At 49.8% G+C, this 14,279-nt stretch overlaps 1 protein-coding gene across 1 annotated transcript; it reads left to right on the top strand.

Annotated features, from left to right (window-relative positions):
- The first annotated feature begins 2 nt into the window (after positions 1 to 2).
- Positions 3 to 14,020, top strand: LOC144192087 (receptor-type tyrosine-protein phosphatase eta-like). The gene is made up of 29 exons (XM_077711123.1): positions 3 to 668; positions 4,305 to 4,326; positions 4,418 to 4,618; positions 4,720 to 4,980; positions 5,047 to 5,304; positions 5,477 to 5,749; positions 5,817 to 6,086; positions 6,504 to 6,770; positions 6,843 to 7,106; positions 7,176 to 7,421; positions 7,813 to 8,076; positions 8,449 to 8,721; positions 8,909 to 9,166; positions 9,246 to 9,506; positions 9,613 to 9,882; positions 10,176 to 10,454; positions 10,536 to 10,685; positions 10,844 to 11,054; positions 11,131 to 11,243; positions 11,310 to 11,397; positions 11,468 to 11,512; positions 11,585 to 11,672; positions 11,767 to 11,857; positions 11,955 to 12,031; positions 12,099 to 12,233; positions 12,686 to 12,802; positions 12,866 to 13,026; positions 13,101 to 13,236; positions 13,310 to 14,020. The coding sequence occupies exons 1-29, from the start codon at positions 600 to 602 to the stop codon at positions 13,466 to 13,468; spliced, it is 5,307 nt and encodes a 1,768-aa protein (XP_077567249.1). The 5' UTR covers positions 3 to 599; the 3' UTR covers positions 13,469 to 14,020.
- The last annotated feature ends 259 nt before the right edge of the window (positions 14,021 to 14,279 follow it).

The following is a 14,279-nucleotide window of genomic DNA, read 5'->3' as shown; positions in this document are numbered from 1 at the left end:
CGTCGAGGTAGCTATTAAATATATGCTAGTTGGCTAACGATTAGCGGCCGCCTTAGCGTGAGCTTCCATAATGTTTGTATTAAACAAAAAATAGCATGTATACATGTAAGTATAACCCAAATGCTTACCAATTCTCGCTAGTTGTTCGCTTTTAGTTGTTTTTATATCTTCGCTAGCAAGTCGTCGTACGTTTTCTCCTACTTTTGCCTCACGCAAATTCTATGAGCCACCAGGTGGTGCAAACGAAACAGCCTACCGGCATTTTTTTACCCTGGCTGTCCTTAAAGTGGCTTTTAATACATTCCTTCGCCCTTTGTGGCCAAGTTATGGTCGGAATGCGGGATGCCTCCTTCAATTCTGCTTGACCAACTTGCCCTCGGTGATGGTGATGATGGAGGAGGAGAAGGAGGAGGAGGAGTGTCTACTACTTGAACTAAACTTTCACCGAATGACACTACAACTGCGCTCCTCCCCGTTCCCAGAGAGGAACAAGATTTCGCTCTTGTTTCGCCGTCACATTTGGACGCCCGGGGGAGAAAGCCGGACTTTTTCGGGCATGTCAAGCGGATAGAGAAACTTCCTCCACCAACTTTGCCATCATGAAGAAGTCGCCGCTGCGCTTCATCGCCTGTCTGTGGACTTTTCTTCACCTGAGCACCTCCGTGAAGGTAACTCTTTTCTTTAAAAGTACGTCAGCCAAAAGGAGATTAAAGGTCGCTTGCACCTGTTGAGAAGCAGGATGGCAAACACTCTAACTTGGTTGGTGTTACGCGACAATGGCTGCTTTGTCAGGCTGGATGACTTTTTTTCGTCCTCCTAAGTATGAGGGGGGCTTTTTAATAAGAGTTCATTCAATTCGTGTAGGCGACTAATAAATACGCTGACCTTTAGTTAAAATGATTAACAATGGCAGGCTGTTTTGCAGAAGATAAATAACAAAGTGGAATTTATCACGTCTATCAGAAAAGAAGCTTTCGTTGAACTCCTTGACGGTAATAGACGTCCATTTTGACTGTTAGTGGCTGGAAGAGAGTGACAAGGTCCCCGGAATGTGTTTTTTATGACTATATTCATATGGGGACTACAAAATGAGAGATTTTCACCACGCAAAAATCGTTTGTTTCACCAGTGATCTCTTTTTTGGTAATAGGCAGAAGAATCCATGTTTATTTTTTGGTAAAATGACTCCATTTGGATCAAAGAAATGGAGAAAATGAGTTTTTTTTTAACCAAAACATATTCCGACAATGACGCTGACACTCGTATGTTATATACCTTCATGGGGAATCTGTTTCCTTTTTTTTAAGTAAGGATAAATGAATCTGTCTTCCAAATTTATGGTCACTTAAATTGAATGCATTTATGTGCCGTCTAATCTTAAGATTAACCATGAATTCGAACGGCGTCAGGCCTAAGGGTTTGGTCGTCGTCACTGAAACGTGACGATTGGCAGCGAGTAAATCCATGATAGTTGAATAGTATGTATTTTGCCATACATCCCTGGATTCCATGATTTCCCCAGCCAATCAACGCGCACCTTTGACCTAAACAGGCCACACGGGATTGGTCCAGATGTGGCCTCTAAGCTGCCGCTTGGCGGAATTTACCGTAACACCTAAATGATTTAAAATGTGTCCGTCGGTATCAGGCCCGTTGTGCTTTCTTACGTAATCCCCGATGTTATACAATGGCAACTTGTCGTCCCGGCGGCGCGCCACGCCGCGTATGTAAAACGGCGCGGCGACCGAACCTGATTAGAATTGGACGCGACTCAACGGGATAGCATCGGGGGCCTTTCGCAAGCCCTCTGGCCTTTTCCTCTCCAGAAAAACCAGCGTGGCGAGGACAGAGTCAAATGTGTGATCCCGCCGGACTGGGATGGGATGCATTCTTAACAGCAGTCGTAACGCTGGTTCGACAGGCGTCTTTCGCTTAACTCACCTTTGCCGTCCGTCCCATTCCTTTGGACTGGCCGTTTGCCATCCAATGTCTAATAATACTACCAGCAGGTGTACTCTCACGTACTCGTACTCCAAATATGCCGACTACTTGTACTCAAATGTACATGGACTACAAACATGTATTTCCATGTACCTGTATCACAAATATGTGTACCGTACTTAGCCTACAAGTGTCCTAGTACTACATATTTGTATATACTTGTGTTACATGTACTCGTGAGCAGGGGTACTACAAAAATCTGTAGTTGCATATACTTGTACTACATGTATGTATATACACATACTAATACCACCAGCACGTGTGCTCCATGTGCTTGTAGTATAAACGTGTACTTACCTGTATACTTTTTCTACAAGTAGATGTACTTTGATGTGTGTACATACGTGTGATTGAATTCATTTTGAGTCACTGCCTTGTTCATTTTAGGGCGTTTTTTTTGAAGTCACTTTCTGCGTTTTGGATCATTTCCTCTTCATTTTACGGCATTTCCGCAAATGCTCATGCAAAAACGAGCAAGAGTCAAAGTATCGATACTTTTGCCATGAAATATTGTGACGAGATATTGATGGGCTTCCATATTTTTTGCCGACATCATGGCTAAGCTTTCCTTTCAATCGGGTAGCGTGATGCTAGCTCGCTAACTAGCTCGTTAGCCGACGCGAAAGCATAAAGAGAGAGAAAGAAGTCGTCTCGCTTGTTCGCACGCTGCAAATGCAGAAGTGTCGGAGTATTTTTGTAATAGCGGAAGTCAGGGTCAAGATTCTCAAATTGGCACCAAATGGATCCATTTGCTTCAACTTTGTCCCACAAACAAATGACTCACAACAACATTAATAATTGGATGTTGCAACGAGTCCTGTTAATCTACTGTGTTAACTAGTTATGAGTTCAAGCCCCCGCTAAAAATATAGTACAATGACTAGGGTGGCAAAGGACGTCCAATCCATTTAAAGCGGGAGGGCTGGCGCGATGGATTGCGTTCATGAATTTGTGAGTGGCTTCGCCCAAGCTTAGCTGATATTATTGCACCAGGGCATAGTGTCATATTTTGGAAGATTCATTGGTGACGAAAACGTACGAGAAAGGAAGTTGAAGCCACAGGGGAAATTTTCGACTTCCTCATTTCATTTTTTGAATGTTTTGTACTGCCACAAGTCATGCAGTGTTTCTTCATCTCTTATCACCCACCCAAAAAATAAAACTCTGGCGTCCTTTAACCCGTTAAGCAAAACAACAAAACTGGATGCAAAAGCTGCATTTCTAATTGATATGTTCATTTAAAGAAACCATGACACTCAAATGAATAGAAATGGAAATACACTGGCTAGGAAGTGCAATTCAGTTGAAACCAATGACCTAGAGCCGAAATATTTTGTCATTTTTATCCATCCTGGTCTTCCGTCACTTCTAATCCCCAAAATCTCCAGAGGACCCGACGACAGTCCAGTTTGAAATGAATTAGGCAGTCGTCCCGATTCGTGCCCGTCCCCCAAAAAAAAGAAAGAAAATGTTCCATAGCGACACATGGAAATGAGGTGCACCTCAAAGGCCTCATTGTCCGCGGATCATTTTATCAGACCTGACCTCCCTCCGCTCAGGTCAGGGCCGGCCGGATGAGTCGCTTCAGTGAACAAGCAAATGTCCACATATGACGGCCCGTTTACTTTTTTTTTACTGGCAAATTTCAAATACACTTTTTGGTGGTGACGATTTTTGCTTCCATGGCTATCTCGTAGCGTGCCGCTGCCCATATTTCCATGTCTGCCTGATCTGCACGGCGATAGATGAGTCGCGCAGACGGTGGGAGGCGGCTTATCGGGACACTCGGGCAAACCATGGAGATAAACATATGTCAAAAGGGAAAATTGGACTTTTGGGAATTTTTTTCAATTCGTAAAATAAAAATGGAAGTCCGCCGGGTTGTTAGCGTTTCGGCCTCGCAGTTCTGGGATCTAGGGTTGGAATCCAGATGGCTCCTCACTGTGTGGAGTTAGCTGGGATAGGCTCCAGCACCCCCCAATGTGGTTCAGCAGATGTCTCGTTTTCCACTGGCACTTATTTGGACGCTCCGTGTAGTCAAAGTTAATCATTGGTTAGCCGCCGGGGATTTTTTTCCGGCCCGTTCAAATGTTTCAAATCAACAACGGTGAGTGTCTACTTCCTTGATTCCACCATCGGTCGCTCATTGATGGAAAGCCGTCGTGCCAAAGTAGTGGGCTCACTTCAGGACCAAAGAAACGTTGAAATAAACAATATTACGTATTTCCATGCCTTATACTCGTGAAAATATACAGTACCTATCAATTCAAGTCAATGAGTTGTTTTGTCCTGTTTCCTTGCAGGTCTCGTCTCTGGACTGCCAGGGTGCGTAAACACACAAACACATATTTTCTGTCAATGGATGCATCGGTCACGGGACATATTTGCTAGCCCGGTCCTTTCTTGTACCCGACAGGTCGAGCGTGCACCCGCCAGGAGAGCAAATCTTTGAATTGGACCACGACGGAAATGGAGCACCCGGGTTGCCTTTTGTCCCTGGGGGACGGGCTTCCGGGGGATGGGCTTCGGGGGGACGGACGGCTGAGCGGCTTGACCCCCGGAGCCGTCTACCACGTCTTCCTCAACTGCTCCGGCTGCTGCCAAAAGGTCACCATGAGTGAGTGGCGCTCCGACCGGGAAACCAAAACTCTGGTCAATGTTTAAGCCGGGGTGACATGGTGTCCGTGAGTGTGTGTTGATCCCTCTCTCTGATCTCAGAGCCTCACGCCGTGACCAATGTCAGCGTCACGTGGGTCACCACCTCTCAAATCAGCTTGAACTGGAGCCGACCGGAAGGAAACTACTCCTCCTTTCAGGTCCGGTGGACGGACGGAGAGACGGTCCGGATAAATTTGGCCTCTCTCCCGTCCATAACCCTCGGCGGCTTGTCTGCCGGGACCTCGTACGACGTGGCCGTGTTCACGGTAGCGGACGACCAAATGACCCAAAGCCAGCCGGCGACCGTTTCCTCCTACACGAGTAAGAATGGTTTAAGATTTATCTTTTTTTTTTGCCGGACTAACGCCGTTACGTCACGCTGGACAGGACCCGAGAAGCCGCAAAACCTGACGGCCACGTCGGAAACCCACCAGCTGTGGGTTTGGTGGAACTTACCCGGAGGGCGAGCCGACGTCTACCGGGTCAACATTTCCAACGCCGATCTGTCCTACTCTGCCCACGTGGCAACCCAAGTGGCTCCTGCCCAATTTAGCCACCTGCATCCCGGGAGGCTTTTCCAGGTGGCCGTCACCGCCGTGGCGGGGAGCCGGAGCACCACGTCCGACCCGATCCCCTTGGCCACCGGTAAGTTTCGGACCTTTGAGTACGGGGGCGTCGGATACGCCAAAAATAGCCATGCTTTGGCCAATGGGGCGGAGGCAGGGACCTCTTGGCTAATTGCTAACGCCAAATTGTGCCCCCCCGGACCGCCACTTTGACACCCGTGGTCTACAGTAACGCGTCCGTCTTTTTGCAGTACCGACGGCGCCCGTTTCCCTGACGATCGCTCAAAGGACAAACGCTTCGCTGCACCTCCGGTGGGAGGCGGAGCCCGAACTCCAAAGCGCGCCCAATATCACCTACCAGGTGGCCTACCAAAAAGCCGGCGGCCCGTTGGAAAGCGCCGAGGGCGCCAACCCAAGCGCGCTGCTGTCGCAGCTGTCCTCGGGAACGCCGTACCGGTTGACCGTGTGGACGCTGGGACCCCAAAATCTCCAGAGCTCTGCTGCCAATGCCTCAGAATATACCCGTGAGTATGACAATAAGGTTTCCCTTTTGAGCTCCCGGAAAGCACAGGACATTTTCCCTTTTTCCAGTGCCCAACCCCGTGTTGGACCTGGCGGCCAGCCCTTCGGGTACCGGCTCCATACACGTGAGTTGGTCCAAACCGCACGGAGCGCAGGCGTACTACAAATACGTGGTGGAGACCCACGACCCGGCCGGCGCGCTGATAGACAACCGAACAATCGTCGACAACGACACCCCGGTAGACGGTCTGGAACCGGGAACCAGCTACCACGTTAGCGTCACCGTGTCGGCGGCGCCGGGAATTTCCTCGGCGAGCCGCCACGCCGTCACTTCCACTGGTAAGACGTTAATGCAAGGGTGTCAGACTCGGGTTGCTTCGCGGGACGTTTTAATGTCAACTTGACTATCCGGGGGCCGGACCATCAAAGATAGAATATTTACATTTTATGTTTTTATTTTTGTCTCCGGGCGAATCCCCGGTAACTTCCGATCCACCTCACGTTAAGAAAGAAGTCATATTACCACTTGAATCTTGTCACATGACCACCTTTTTCCTCACCTGACGAATAATATGAATGTTACCTTCACGACCAGCGCATTAGTATTTCCAACATGAAGTGTATTTTCTAGCATAGTAACTGCTAATTAACATGCTATTTGTAGTAAATGGTTGAAAAACTGTGCCATATCCTTTGAATTTGTGTTTAAAAGTTTGCGATGTTGACTTTGTCATTTTTCCGATGATTTTCCGTCAGTTCCCCAAGCGGCGCCGGACTTCCAAGTCCTAAATTTCAGCACGACGGCCGTGCAGTTACATTGGTCCAAATCCAGCGACCACAAGGCCAGCTACGTCTACCAGTTGAGCGCCTTCCTGGGCGACGCCGCCGTTAAGAACGCGAGCACCCAAAATGAGACGTACACCTTCTCGCGTCTGATCCCCGGAACTTCTTACGGCTTTTATTTGTGGACGCTGGCGGCGGAGGGCCTCAAGTCGCCATCGGCAAACGTATCACAATACACAAGTATGGCCGCGTTCCATTCCGTTTCTCCACCCTCCTCTCTCGGGATGCACTCTTTGTGACTTTTTGTGGCAGGTCCCGAGGCGGTGACCGATCTGGCGTTGATCGGAACCAGCGCTAACCTGTCCTTATCCTGGAGCGCTCCGACGGGAAGGCTGGATTCCTTGACGGTCACGTTGAGCAACGATTCGGCGCCCGTACGTGAGAGAGCGGATCTGCAGAACTCCACGCTTGACGTGTTTTTTAGCGGCCTCAAACCGGGCGTGCGTTACTGCGCGCTGGTGACCAGCCAAAGCGGACCTTTACGGAGCCAGCCTTCAGAAATCTGCAACGCCACATGTGAGTTGGCCTCCATTTCCGTATATGACTTTAACTTCACCGTACAAATGCGGTGTTTTTGGCGAGCAGTTCCCAACCCTCCCGGTCCCGTCGGCGTGGCGTCGCAGACGGTCAGCTCCATTAATTTCACCTGGGCCCCGCCGGAAGATATGGATGGCCAGGAGTACAATTTCACGGTGAACGGCGTGTGGGTCACCTCGCAAAAGTGGTTCCTGCTCGGCGGCCTGGGCTCTGGAACGCCCAACTCCATTTCTGTGGCCACTCTTGGCGTGTTGGGCTATCAAAGCGCTCACGTCAACGCCACCAATTATACAAGTGAGTGAAATGAGCTGTTAGAAAAGACCACAAAAGGCTTAAATGAGCTATATTTACATTGCTTTGAGCTATTTCTCACAGACATTTTGAAATGACGAGCATTTTATACAAAGAAAGTATACGACACGTCAAAAGTAAGCACGTGAGCACAATTCCCATTCCAAATCTGACTAAAGTAGCGCATCTGCTAGCGTAGCGGTTATCCACTCCCAACTTGCATTAGCCTGGTGCTAATTGACATTTGCATGAAAAAGCTAGCATAGCCCACACAATAATATTTCAACAACTGATGTGTTTTTACCGAATGAGACATTGTTGAGCAAAATATTCATGAAGCAAAATTGGATTTCATCGTGGCGGCTCCGCCATCCCGCATTCCGTTTTTGACCAGGACCGTATCCGGCGAGCACGCTGAAGGCGGAAAACGTGAGCGTCGGTTCCGTGACGTTGACGTGGGAACAACCGGAGGCCAAGGCGGACTTCTCCTACCTGGTGCTGGTCTCCGACGGTCGTGGTCCCCCGAAAGTCAGCACCTACAAAGAGCGTGGGGCCGATATTTGGGGCCTGGCCTCCGGCACCAACTACAGCGTCGGCGTCTCCACGCGAGCGGCGGACGGCACTTTGGCGGCTCCTCGGATGCTGTCCGTCTTCACTCGTACGTACCCATGTGATTTCCTGTTCTGAAAGAATTATGTAGAGTGTAGACACTAATTTGAGCTGATGTCTTTAGGGTCAAGGCCATTTTTTGTGGGCCAGGCCATCATGATATCATATTTAGATTTAGCCCTAAATATTCTTTTGGGGTCTCTTCACCAATCCTTTGGTGCATTTCCAACACACTTTCTGCTCCTTCCTCTTTAAATTGGAGCCAGTATTTGACTATATGACTTTCTCTCACATATGGCTGTTTTTTTGAAGATTTCTTGGCGATTATTTTGGGGCTTCACTTTCTGTTTTGGGAGCTAATTTCCTGTTGACGTGATGGGCAATGAAAGTCAATGAAAGCTTGTGCGTGTGTTCTCTCAAGGACCGTATGAGATCCCTCAGCTGGAGGCGGAGACCTTGAACTCCAGCGCCATCCGCCTGCTTTGGGCTCCGCCGCCGGAAGGCAAGGCCGAGTACAGCTTCCGTGTGGAGACGTCCGTCTGCGTGGACGAGGCCCGAAACCAAACGTGGTCGGGAGACCAGGTGATGGCCGTGATTTCCCAGCTCATTCCCGGGACCCGCTGCACCTTTTGCGTCTACGTCCGAGCGGGGGACGGCGTGGAATCCCAAGCGCGCTGCATCTCTCAATACACAAGTAGGGCTCACTTTTTTGTCTTTATGTAGGGAAGGGGATTGGGGCCCACTAAAGGCACTGTCAGAATTCCTTCCTTTATTCTCACAATTCAGATGGTCGACTTCCAATGATCTAAATCAAGGGTGTTGATGTCAAGTTTTTTTTCTTTCCCCCCCCCCCCCCCCCCCCCCCCCCCCCACGTGAGCAGTGCCCGAGGCGGTCCGAGCGCAAATGTCCAGTCGGGGCTCCAACTCGTCCATGCTGGTGTGGTGGGAAAAAGCGGCGGGTAAGGTGGATCGTTACAGCGTTCACCTCAACGGCTCCTCCGTGAGTCGCTCGGCCACGGCCGTGGCGAACGACTCTCTGCTCTTCCACCACCTGTCCGCCGGAACGGCGTACGGCGCCGTGGTGATGTCGCACAGCGGACCTTTCAACGTGTCGTCTGAGCTTCTCACCAACGCCACCTGTGAGTGGGTCGCCGTCCATTGGCTTTTTTTTTTTGCCCTTTGCGCCTCAACCAAGTGTTTATTCGCCCACGGGAAAAGATCCCAATCCCCCCGGGGAGTTGGAGATCCTGGCCCAGACCACTGACTCCCTAGAAGTCACGTGGACGGAACCTCCGCTGATGGACGGCGCCGACTTCCACTACCGGCTCACCGCGGCGGGGAGCCGATCCGCCGATACCGACGCCGTCCGTCACGTTTTCCACGGCCTGCGCCCTGGCACCACTTACAACGTTACCGTGGCGACCGTGGGGGTGCTGGATTTTCACAGTCAAGTGATTCGCTTCATTTGGGTCACCACAAGTAAGCGTGGCTTTGACACTTTTAAAATAAAGCAAAAAAAAATTCTCTGACTTGAAATGGATCGTACCATGTTTCTGTACCCCCCACCCCTGTGAAATGGATCCAGGACCCTTGCACGTCAGCTCCCTCAACACCTCCGCCCAAGAGGAGAACATCACGGTGACGTGGTCTCCACCGGACGACGCCGAGGAGGAAGGATACTGTTATCTTTTAACGTGGCAAAAGTGGGACGCGGCGGCCAACGGGAGCGTTTTGACCCATCAGACCAGGCACACCGTGGAAAAACTGCTGCCCGGCAGTAGCTATCAGTTTTCCGTCCTCTCCGTGACTCGGGATGGAACTCCAGGGGCTCCCAGGTGGATTTCCGACTGCACGGGTGAGATTCGCATGATGATATTCGCTGTGACAATTCATAACAAACCAAAAAAAAAGATGCTATATCTGCAAAATGTGCACATTTGACCAGATCCGGCTCAAAAATCGTCCCCACACAAATCTGCTAGCAAGTCTGTTTCAGAAAAATCTAATTGTTAACTAGTAGCCAAAGACGAAATGTGTTATAAAGTCACTTAAGCTAATATTGTATTATAATGTTAGCTAAAACCAAAAAAAATGACGGCAACCCGTTTGAAAATGCTTTTCCAACGTCTTTTTTTTCTTCCTCTTTAGACGCCAGCTCGGTGCTAACGTTAGCGTGCGAGGCTCCAGACACGCGGGACGCCAAGCTCCTGGTGTCCTGGACTCCGCCCAGCGGACGCTTTGAGCGTTTCCGCATCGCCGTCAACGACTGGGAAAGCGTGGCGGAGGCCGGCGCCTGCGAGGACGGACGCTGCGGCCTGGCCGTCTCCAACCTGACTCACTTCACGTCCTACCGCGTCACCGTGGAGACGCTGAGCTGCGGACGAGCCGCCGCCCCCGTGGACCTGGGCTGCCGGACCGGCATCACGGGTAGAGCGCCCTTTTTTTCTGGGACCCGCCCGGCTTTCTTTCGGGGGGAACCCCGTGCCTATTGTGCCTTCCTTTTGCCAGATCCGCCCATTCCGGAAGGCCACGAGTCCCTGGTCGGCGTGACGGAGATAGCCTACAACAGATTCAGCCTTCAGATCAACTCCAGCTTGATGGACGACGCCAACGGACCCGTGGCTAAAGTTGGCGTGCTGCTGGCGGAAAACGTCGACGGTTTGTCCGCTTCTTTCTTGTTAAAGCGGCCCGCGAACCAACCCGAGTGTGACAGCCTTGGCTTAGCACCGTTATTGGGCTCCCGTTGACACTGGCCACTTTTAGCTTGCAGCGTTACTTTTGTCATTTTTTTGACGGGATGATGTCACGTCTTTCAGAATCGGACACGACCGATCTAAAGCGGCACTTGGGGAACACGTACCAGCAGTGGATCCGGGGAAACACTTGGCTTTACCTGGCCACCGTCCAGGAGAGAAACGCGGCGGCCAGGCACGGCGCCGCCGACCCGCCCCTGACCGTCCACGTCGGGGACGGATCCACGTGGATGGGATACGCCAATGGGGAACTGCGCGGGAATCGTAGATACCGGTGAGAGCGCCGTGGATAGCGTTTTGCTTCGGAGACGTGTCCCCTGGTTCATCTGGACCATTTTTTTTATTTGCAGGTACGCCATCGTCTTGTTCACCCGACTGATCGTGGAAGGCCAGCTGGTGAAAAATGTATCCATCGCCTCCGTCACCAATTTCTATCCCGTGGTGAAACTCCCGCAGGACCCAGGTAAGCTAGCCCGTCCCGTCGTAAACCTTCACTGGTTTTGACGTCGATGGGGCGTGCCGTGGGCAGTTGTGATCAGCGTCGCCGTGGGAGCCACTTTGGGGATCTTCAGCGTTCTCTTCCTGATCCTGGTGGGCTTCATTGTTTACTGGAAAAGGTGGGTCACCGTCAACTTGGTCCGTTTGGGGCTCTCCTCCGCCTTTCAACTCGGCCTCCCCGTCTCGTAGGTTGTCCAAAAAAGAAAACTCGGACATCCAGATTCATTCCATGAGGTAAGGCCGGAGCTTCCCGTCTTCCCTTTCAGATGAGTTTATCTATTTCCCCCTCCTCGGTCTTCTGAGCAGAAGTTCCCCCGTCAAGGTGGAGGACTACGAAGCTTACTACAAAAAGCAGAAAGCCGACTCCAATTGTGGCTTCGCCGAGGAGTTTGAGGTGAGGGACCACGTCCGGATCGGCGTTACTCAACGCTAGTTGATGGCGTGGGGAAGCTAAGATGCTAACGTTGCCTCGTTTTGTGGCGTGGCAGGACTTGCGCCCGGTGGGGACCAATCAGTCCAAATCCAACGCTCTGATGCAGGAGAACAAGGCCAAGAATCGCTACAACAACGTGCTCCCCTGTGAGGACCGTCTCCATTACAAACGTATACGGAGATGTTTTCGATGATTATTTTGACATCTCTCTTCACCCAAAATGAAAACGATTGACGCCCGCAGACGACGTTTCTCGAGTGAAACTGTCCATCATTCACGGGAGCCCCTACGACGACTACATCAACGCCAACTACGTGGCGGTGGGTAGCGACTTTTTGCCCGTGACGGGAGACGCAACGCCCATCCATCCCTTTTGCCTTTTTTTAGGGTTACGACTCCAGGAAGGAATTCATCGCGGCTCAGGGTCCCCTGGCCGCCACCGTCAAGGATTTTTGGAGGATGATTTGGGAGAAGAACGTGCACTGCCTGGTCATGCTGACGCGCTGTAACGAGCAAGGCCGGGTGAGTTGGACCGTGCCGCCATTTTGGCTCCTCCAATGACAGGAATCCCTCTAATATCGCAGTTAATGTAGAGCACACATCAGGTCACCCCTATCTTCAGTGCTGAGTTGTAGTAGCAAGAGTGGTTCTTCTTATGAGTTTCAGCATGGATTTTCACATTTTTATGAACTCTAAAAAAAAAAATGTAATATTTTTTAAATCATTAATAGCAAGAAAAAATTGCAGATAAGTAATTTCGAGATAAGTGAAGACCCGATAACCGAGGGATTACTGTGCTTCTTTGCCATTTTGGACCATTTGCTATTGATTTCGGGGGCATTTCCTGATTAATGATGAGCAATTTTACACGATGAGTCTCAATGGAGGATTTGGGGGCAGTCCGTTCATGCGCCCGCCCGGTGACGCCGCCCCAGAGCCACCAGACAAAACTGTGCAAATGTGTGCTTGTCCAGGTGAAATGCGAGCAGTACTGGCAGTCGGGCAGCAGGCACTGGGAGTACATCCGCGTCAGCGCCACCTCGGAAATAGCCTTGGACGACTGGACCATCCGAGACTTTGACATCAAAAACGTAAGGGCGACAAAGACGACGTCAACGTCCAGCAGGACCATGGCAACTCCTTTTTTTTTTTAGGTGAAGACGGCCGAGACCCGTTCGGTTCGCCAGTTCCACTTCACGGCGTGGCCCGATCACGGCGTCCCGGAGAGCACGGAACTCCTCATCGGCTTTCGCCACCTGGTCCGGGAACACATGGACCAGTATTCCACCAACTCGCCGGCGGTGGTCCACTGCAGGTTTGGACGTTGGACGTCGTCCGTCCGTCCGTTAACTGTGGATTTTAGTTGTAAGGTTTTGTCTTTTTTCTCAGCGCCGGCGTGGGCCGAACCGGCACCTTCATCGCCATCGACCGCCTCCTCTTCCAAATCGAACGGGAAAACGTGGTGGACGTTTACGGCGTGGTTCACGACCTGCGAATGCACCGCCCGCTCATGGTGCAGACCGAGGTGAGCCCCACATTCATTTTTCCCTTTTTTTTTTTTTTTGGGGGTCTGACTTTCATGGTTTCCGTGTGTTCAGGACCAGTACGTGTTTTTAAACCAGTGCGCCATGGACATAATCCGCTCCAGAACTGGAACAAACGTGGATCTCATCTACCAAAACACGGCCGCACTCACCATTTATGAGAATGTGGAACCCGCAACAGCCCATTATAAACAAGGATACCCCAATACTTAATTAAGCACTCTCAAGGTAAAACTTTTTTATTTTTTAGTACTTCTGGAAAAGGACTTTTGTGTCAGCGTTGTCACTTTACTCAAGATAACGTCTATTTTTTTTTTTTTACTATTTGAATTGTTGTATAGAGGAGTATCCAAAGTTGATTTGTTTTTAACCGCGTGCCAGGAAAATTCCAAAGGACTTGAAATCCATCCACTTTTATTTGTTAGAGGATCATGATTGGGGTAAAAAAATATATTTTTTAAATTATTTGACAATAATACGAGGTGATTTTGGAGCATTACCGGGTGACTTCCTGTTTTTAGGGGGGCATTACCAGGTTGATTTCTGCTCAAGTGCATGCCACTGTAATTATTCACCAAATGTAAATAGAAATGAGCGTGGCTCGCCCAATATTTTATTATATTATGTTTGTTGTATTTTTATGCACTGATGTGAATTATGCACTGGATGCATTCATTCATTCATTTTTTTTCTGCTCATTTGTACCACCAACTTTTAAGGCCACAAAAAGAAAGAAAACATCAAATAAAGATTACAATTGTTAAAGTCGTACTATTACGGGAACAAAATCGTAATGGCACCATAGTCGTAACTTTATATTATGAGATTACATTTATATTTTTATGCAAAGTCGCCATACAATGATTTCCATCTAATTTTAGGTCGCAGATTGTTTTCCTTGTGCGGCCCTCCATCATAGATTTGATCATAAAAAGGCTTGTATGTAAAGTCCTTTTTTTTGTAAATCAAACTTCCATATAAATGACACAATGAATGATTCTAATATTGGTTCCTGCTTTTCTCT

Source organism: Stigmatopora nigra, unplaced genomic scaffold (assembly GCF_051989575.1).
Source record: "Stigmatopora nigra isolate UIUO_SnigA unplaced genomic scaffold, RoL_Snig_1.1 HiC_scaffold_25, whole genome shotgun sequence".
NCBI lineage: Eukaryota > Metazoa > Chordata > Actinopteri > Syngnathiformes > Syngnathidae > Stigmatopora > Stigmatopora nigra.
The sequence above is the reverse complement of the archived record's forward strand: the minus strand, read 5'-3'. Positions and strand labels throughout refer to the sequence as shown.

Bases quoted from the DNA above. Each gene is read 5' to 3' on its own strand.
- LOC144192087 (XM_077711123.1), top strand. From the start codon at position 600: ATGAAGAAGTCGCCGCTGCGCTTCATCGCCTGTCTGTGGACTTTTCTT. The intron at 11,398-11,467 runs GTGGGTCACCGT...CCCGTCTCGTAG, and splicing joins TTCATTGTTTACTGGAAAAG to GTTGTCCAAAAAAGAAAACT. The intron at 11,858-11,954 runs GTGAGGACCGTC...TGACGCCCGCAG, and splicing joins CTACAACAACGTGCTCCCCT to ACGACGTTTCTCGAGTGAAA.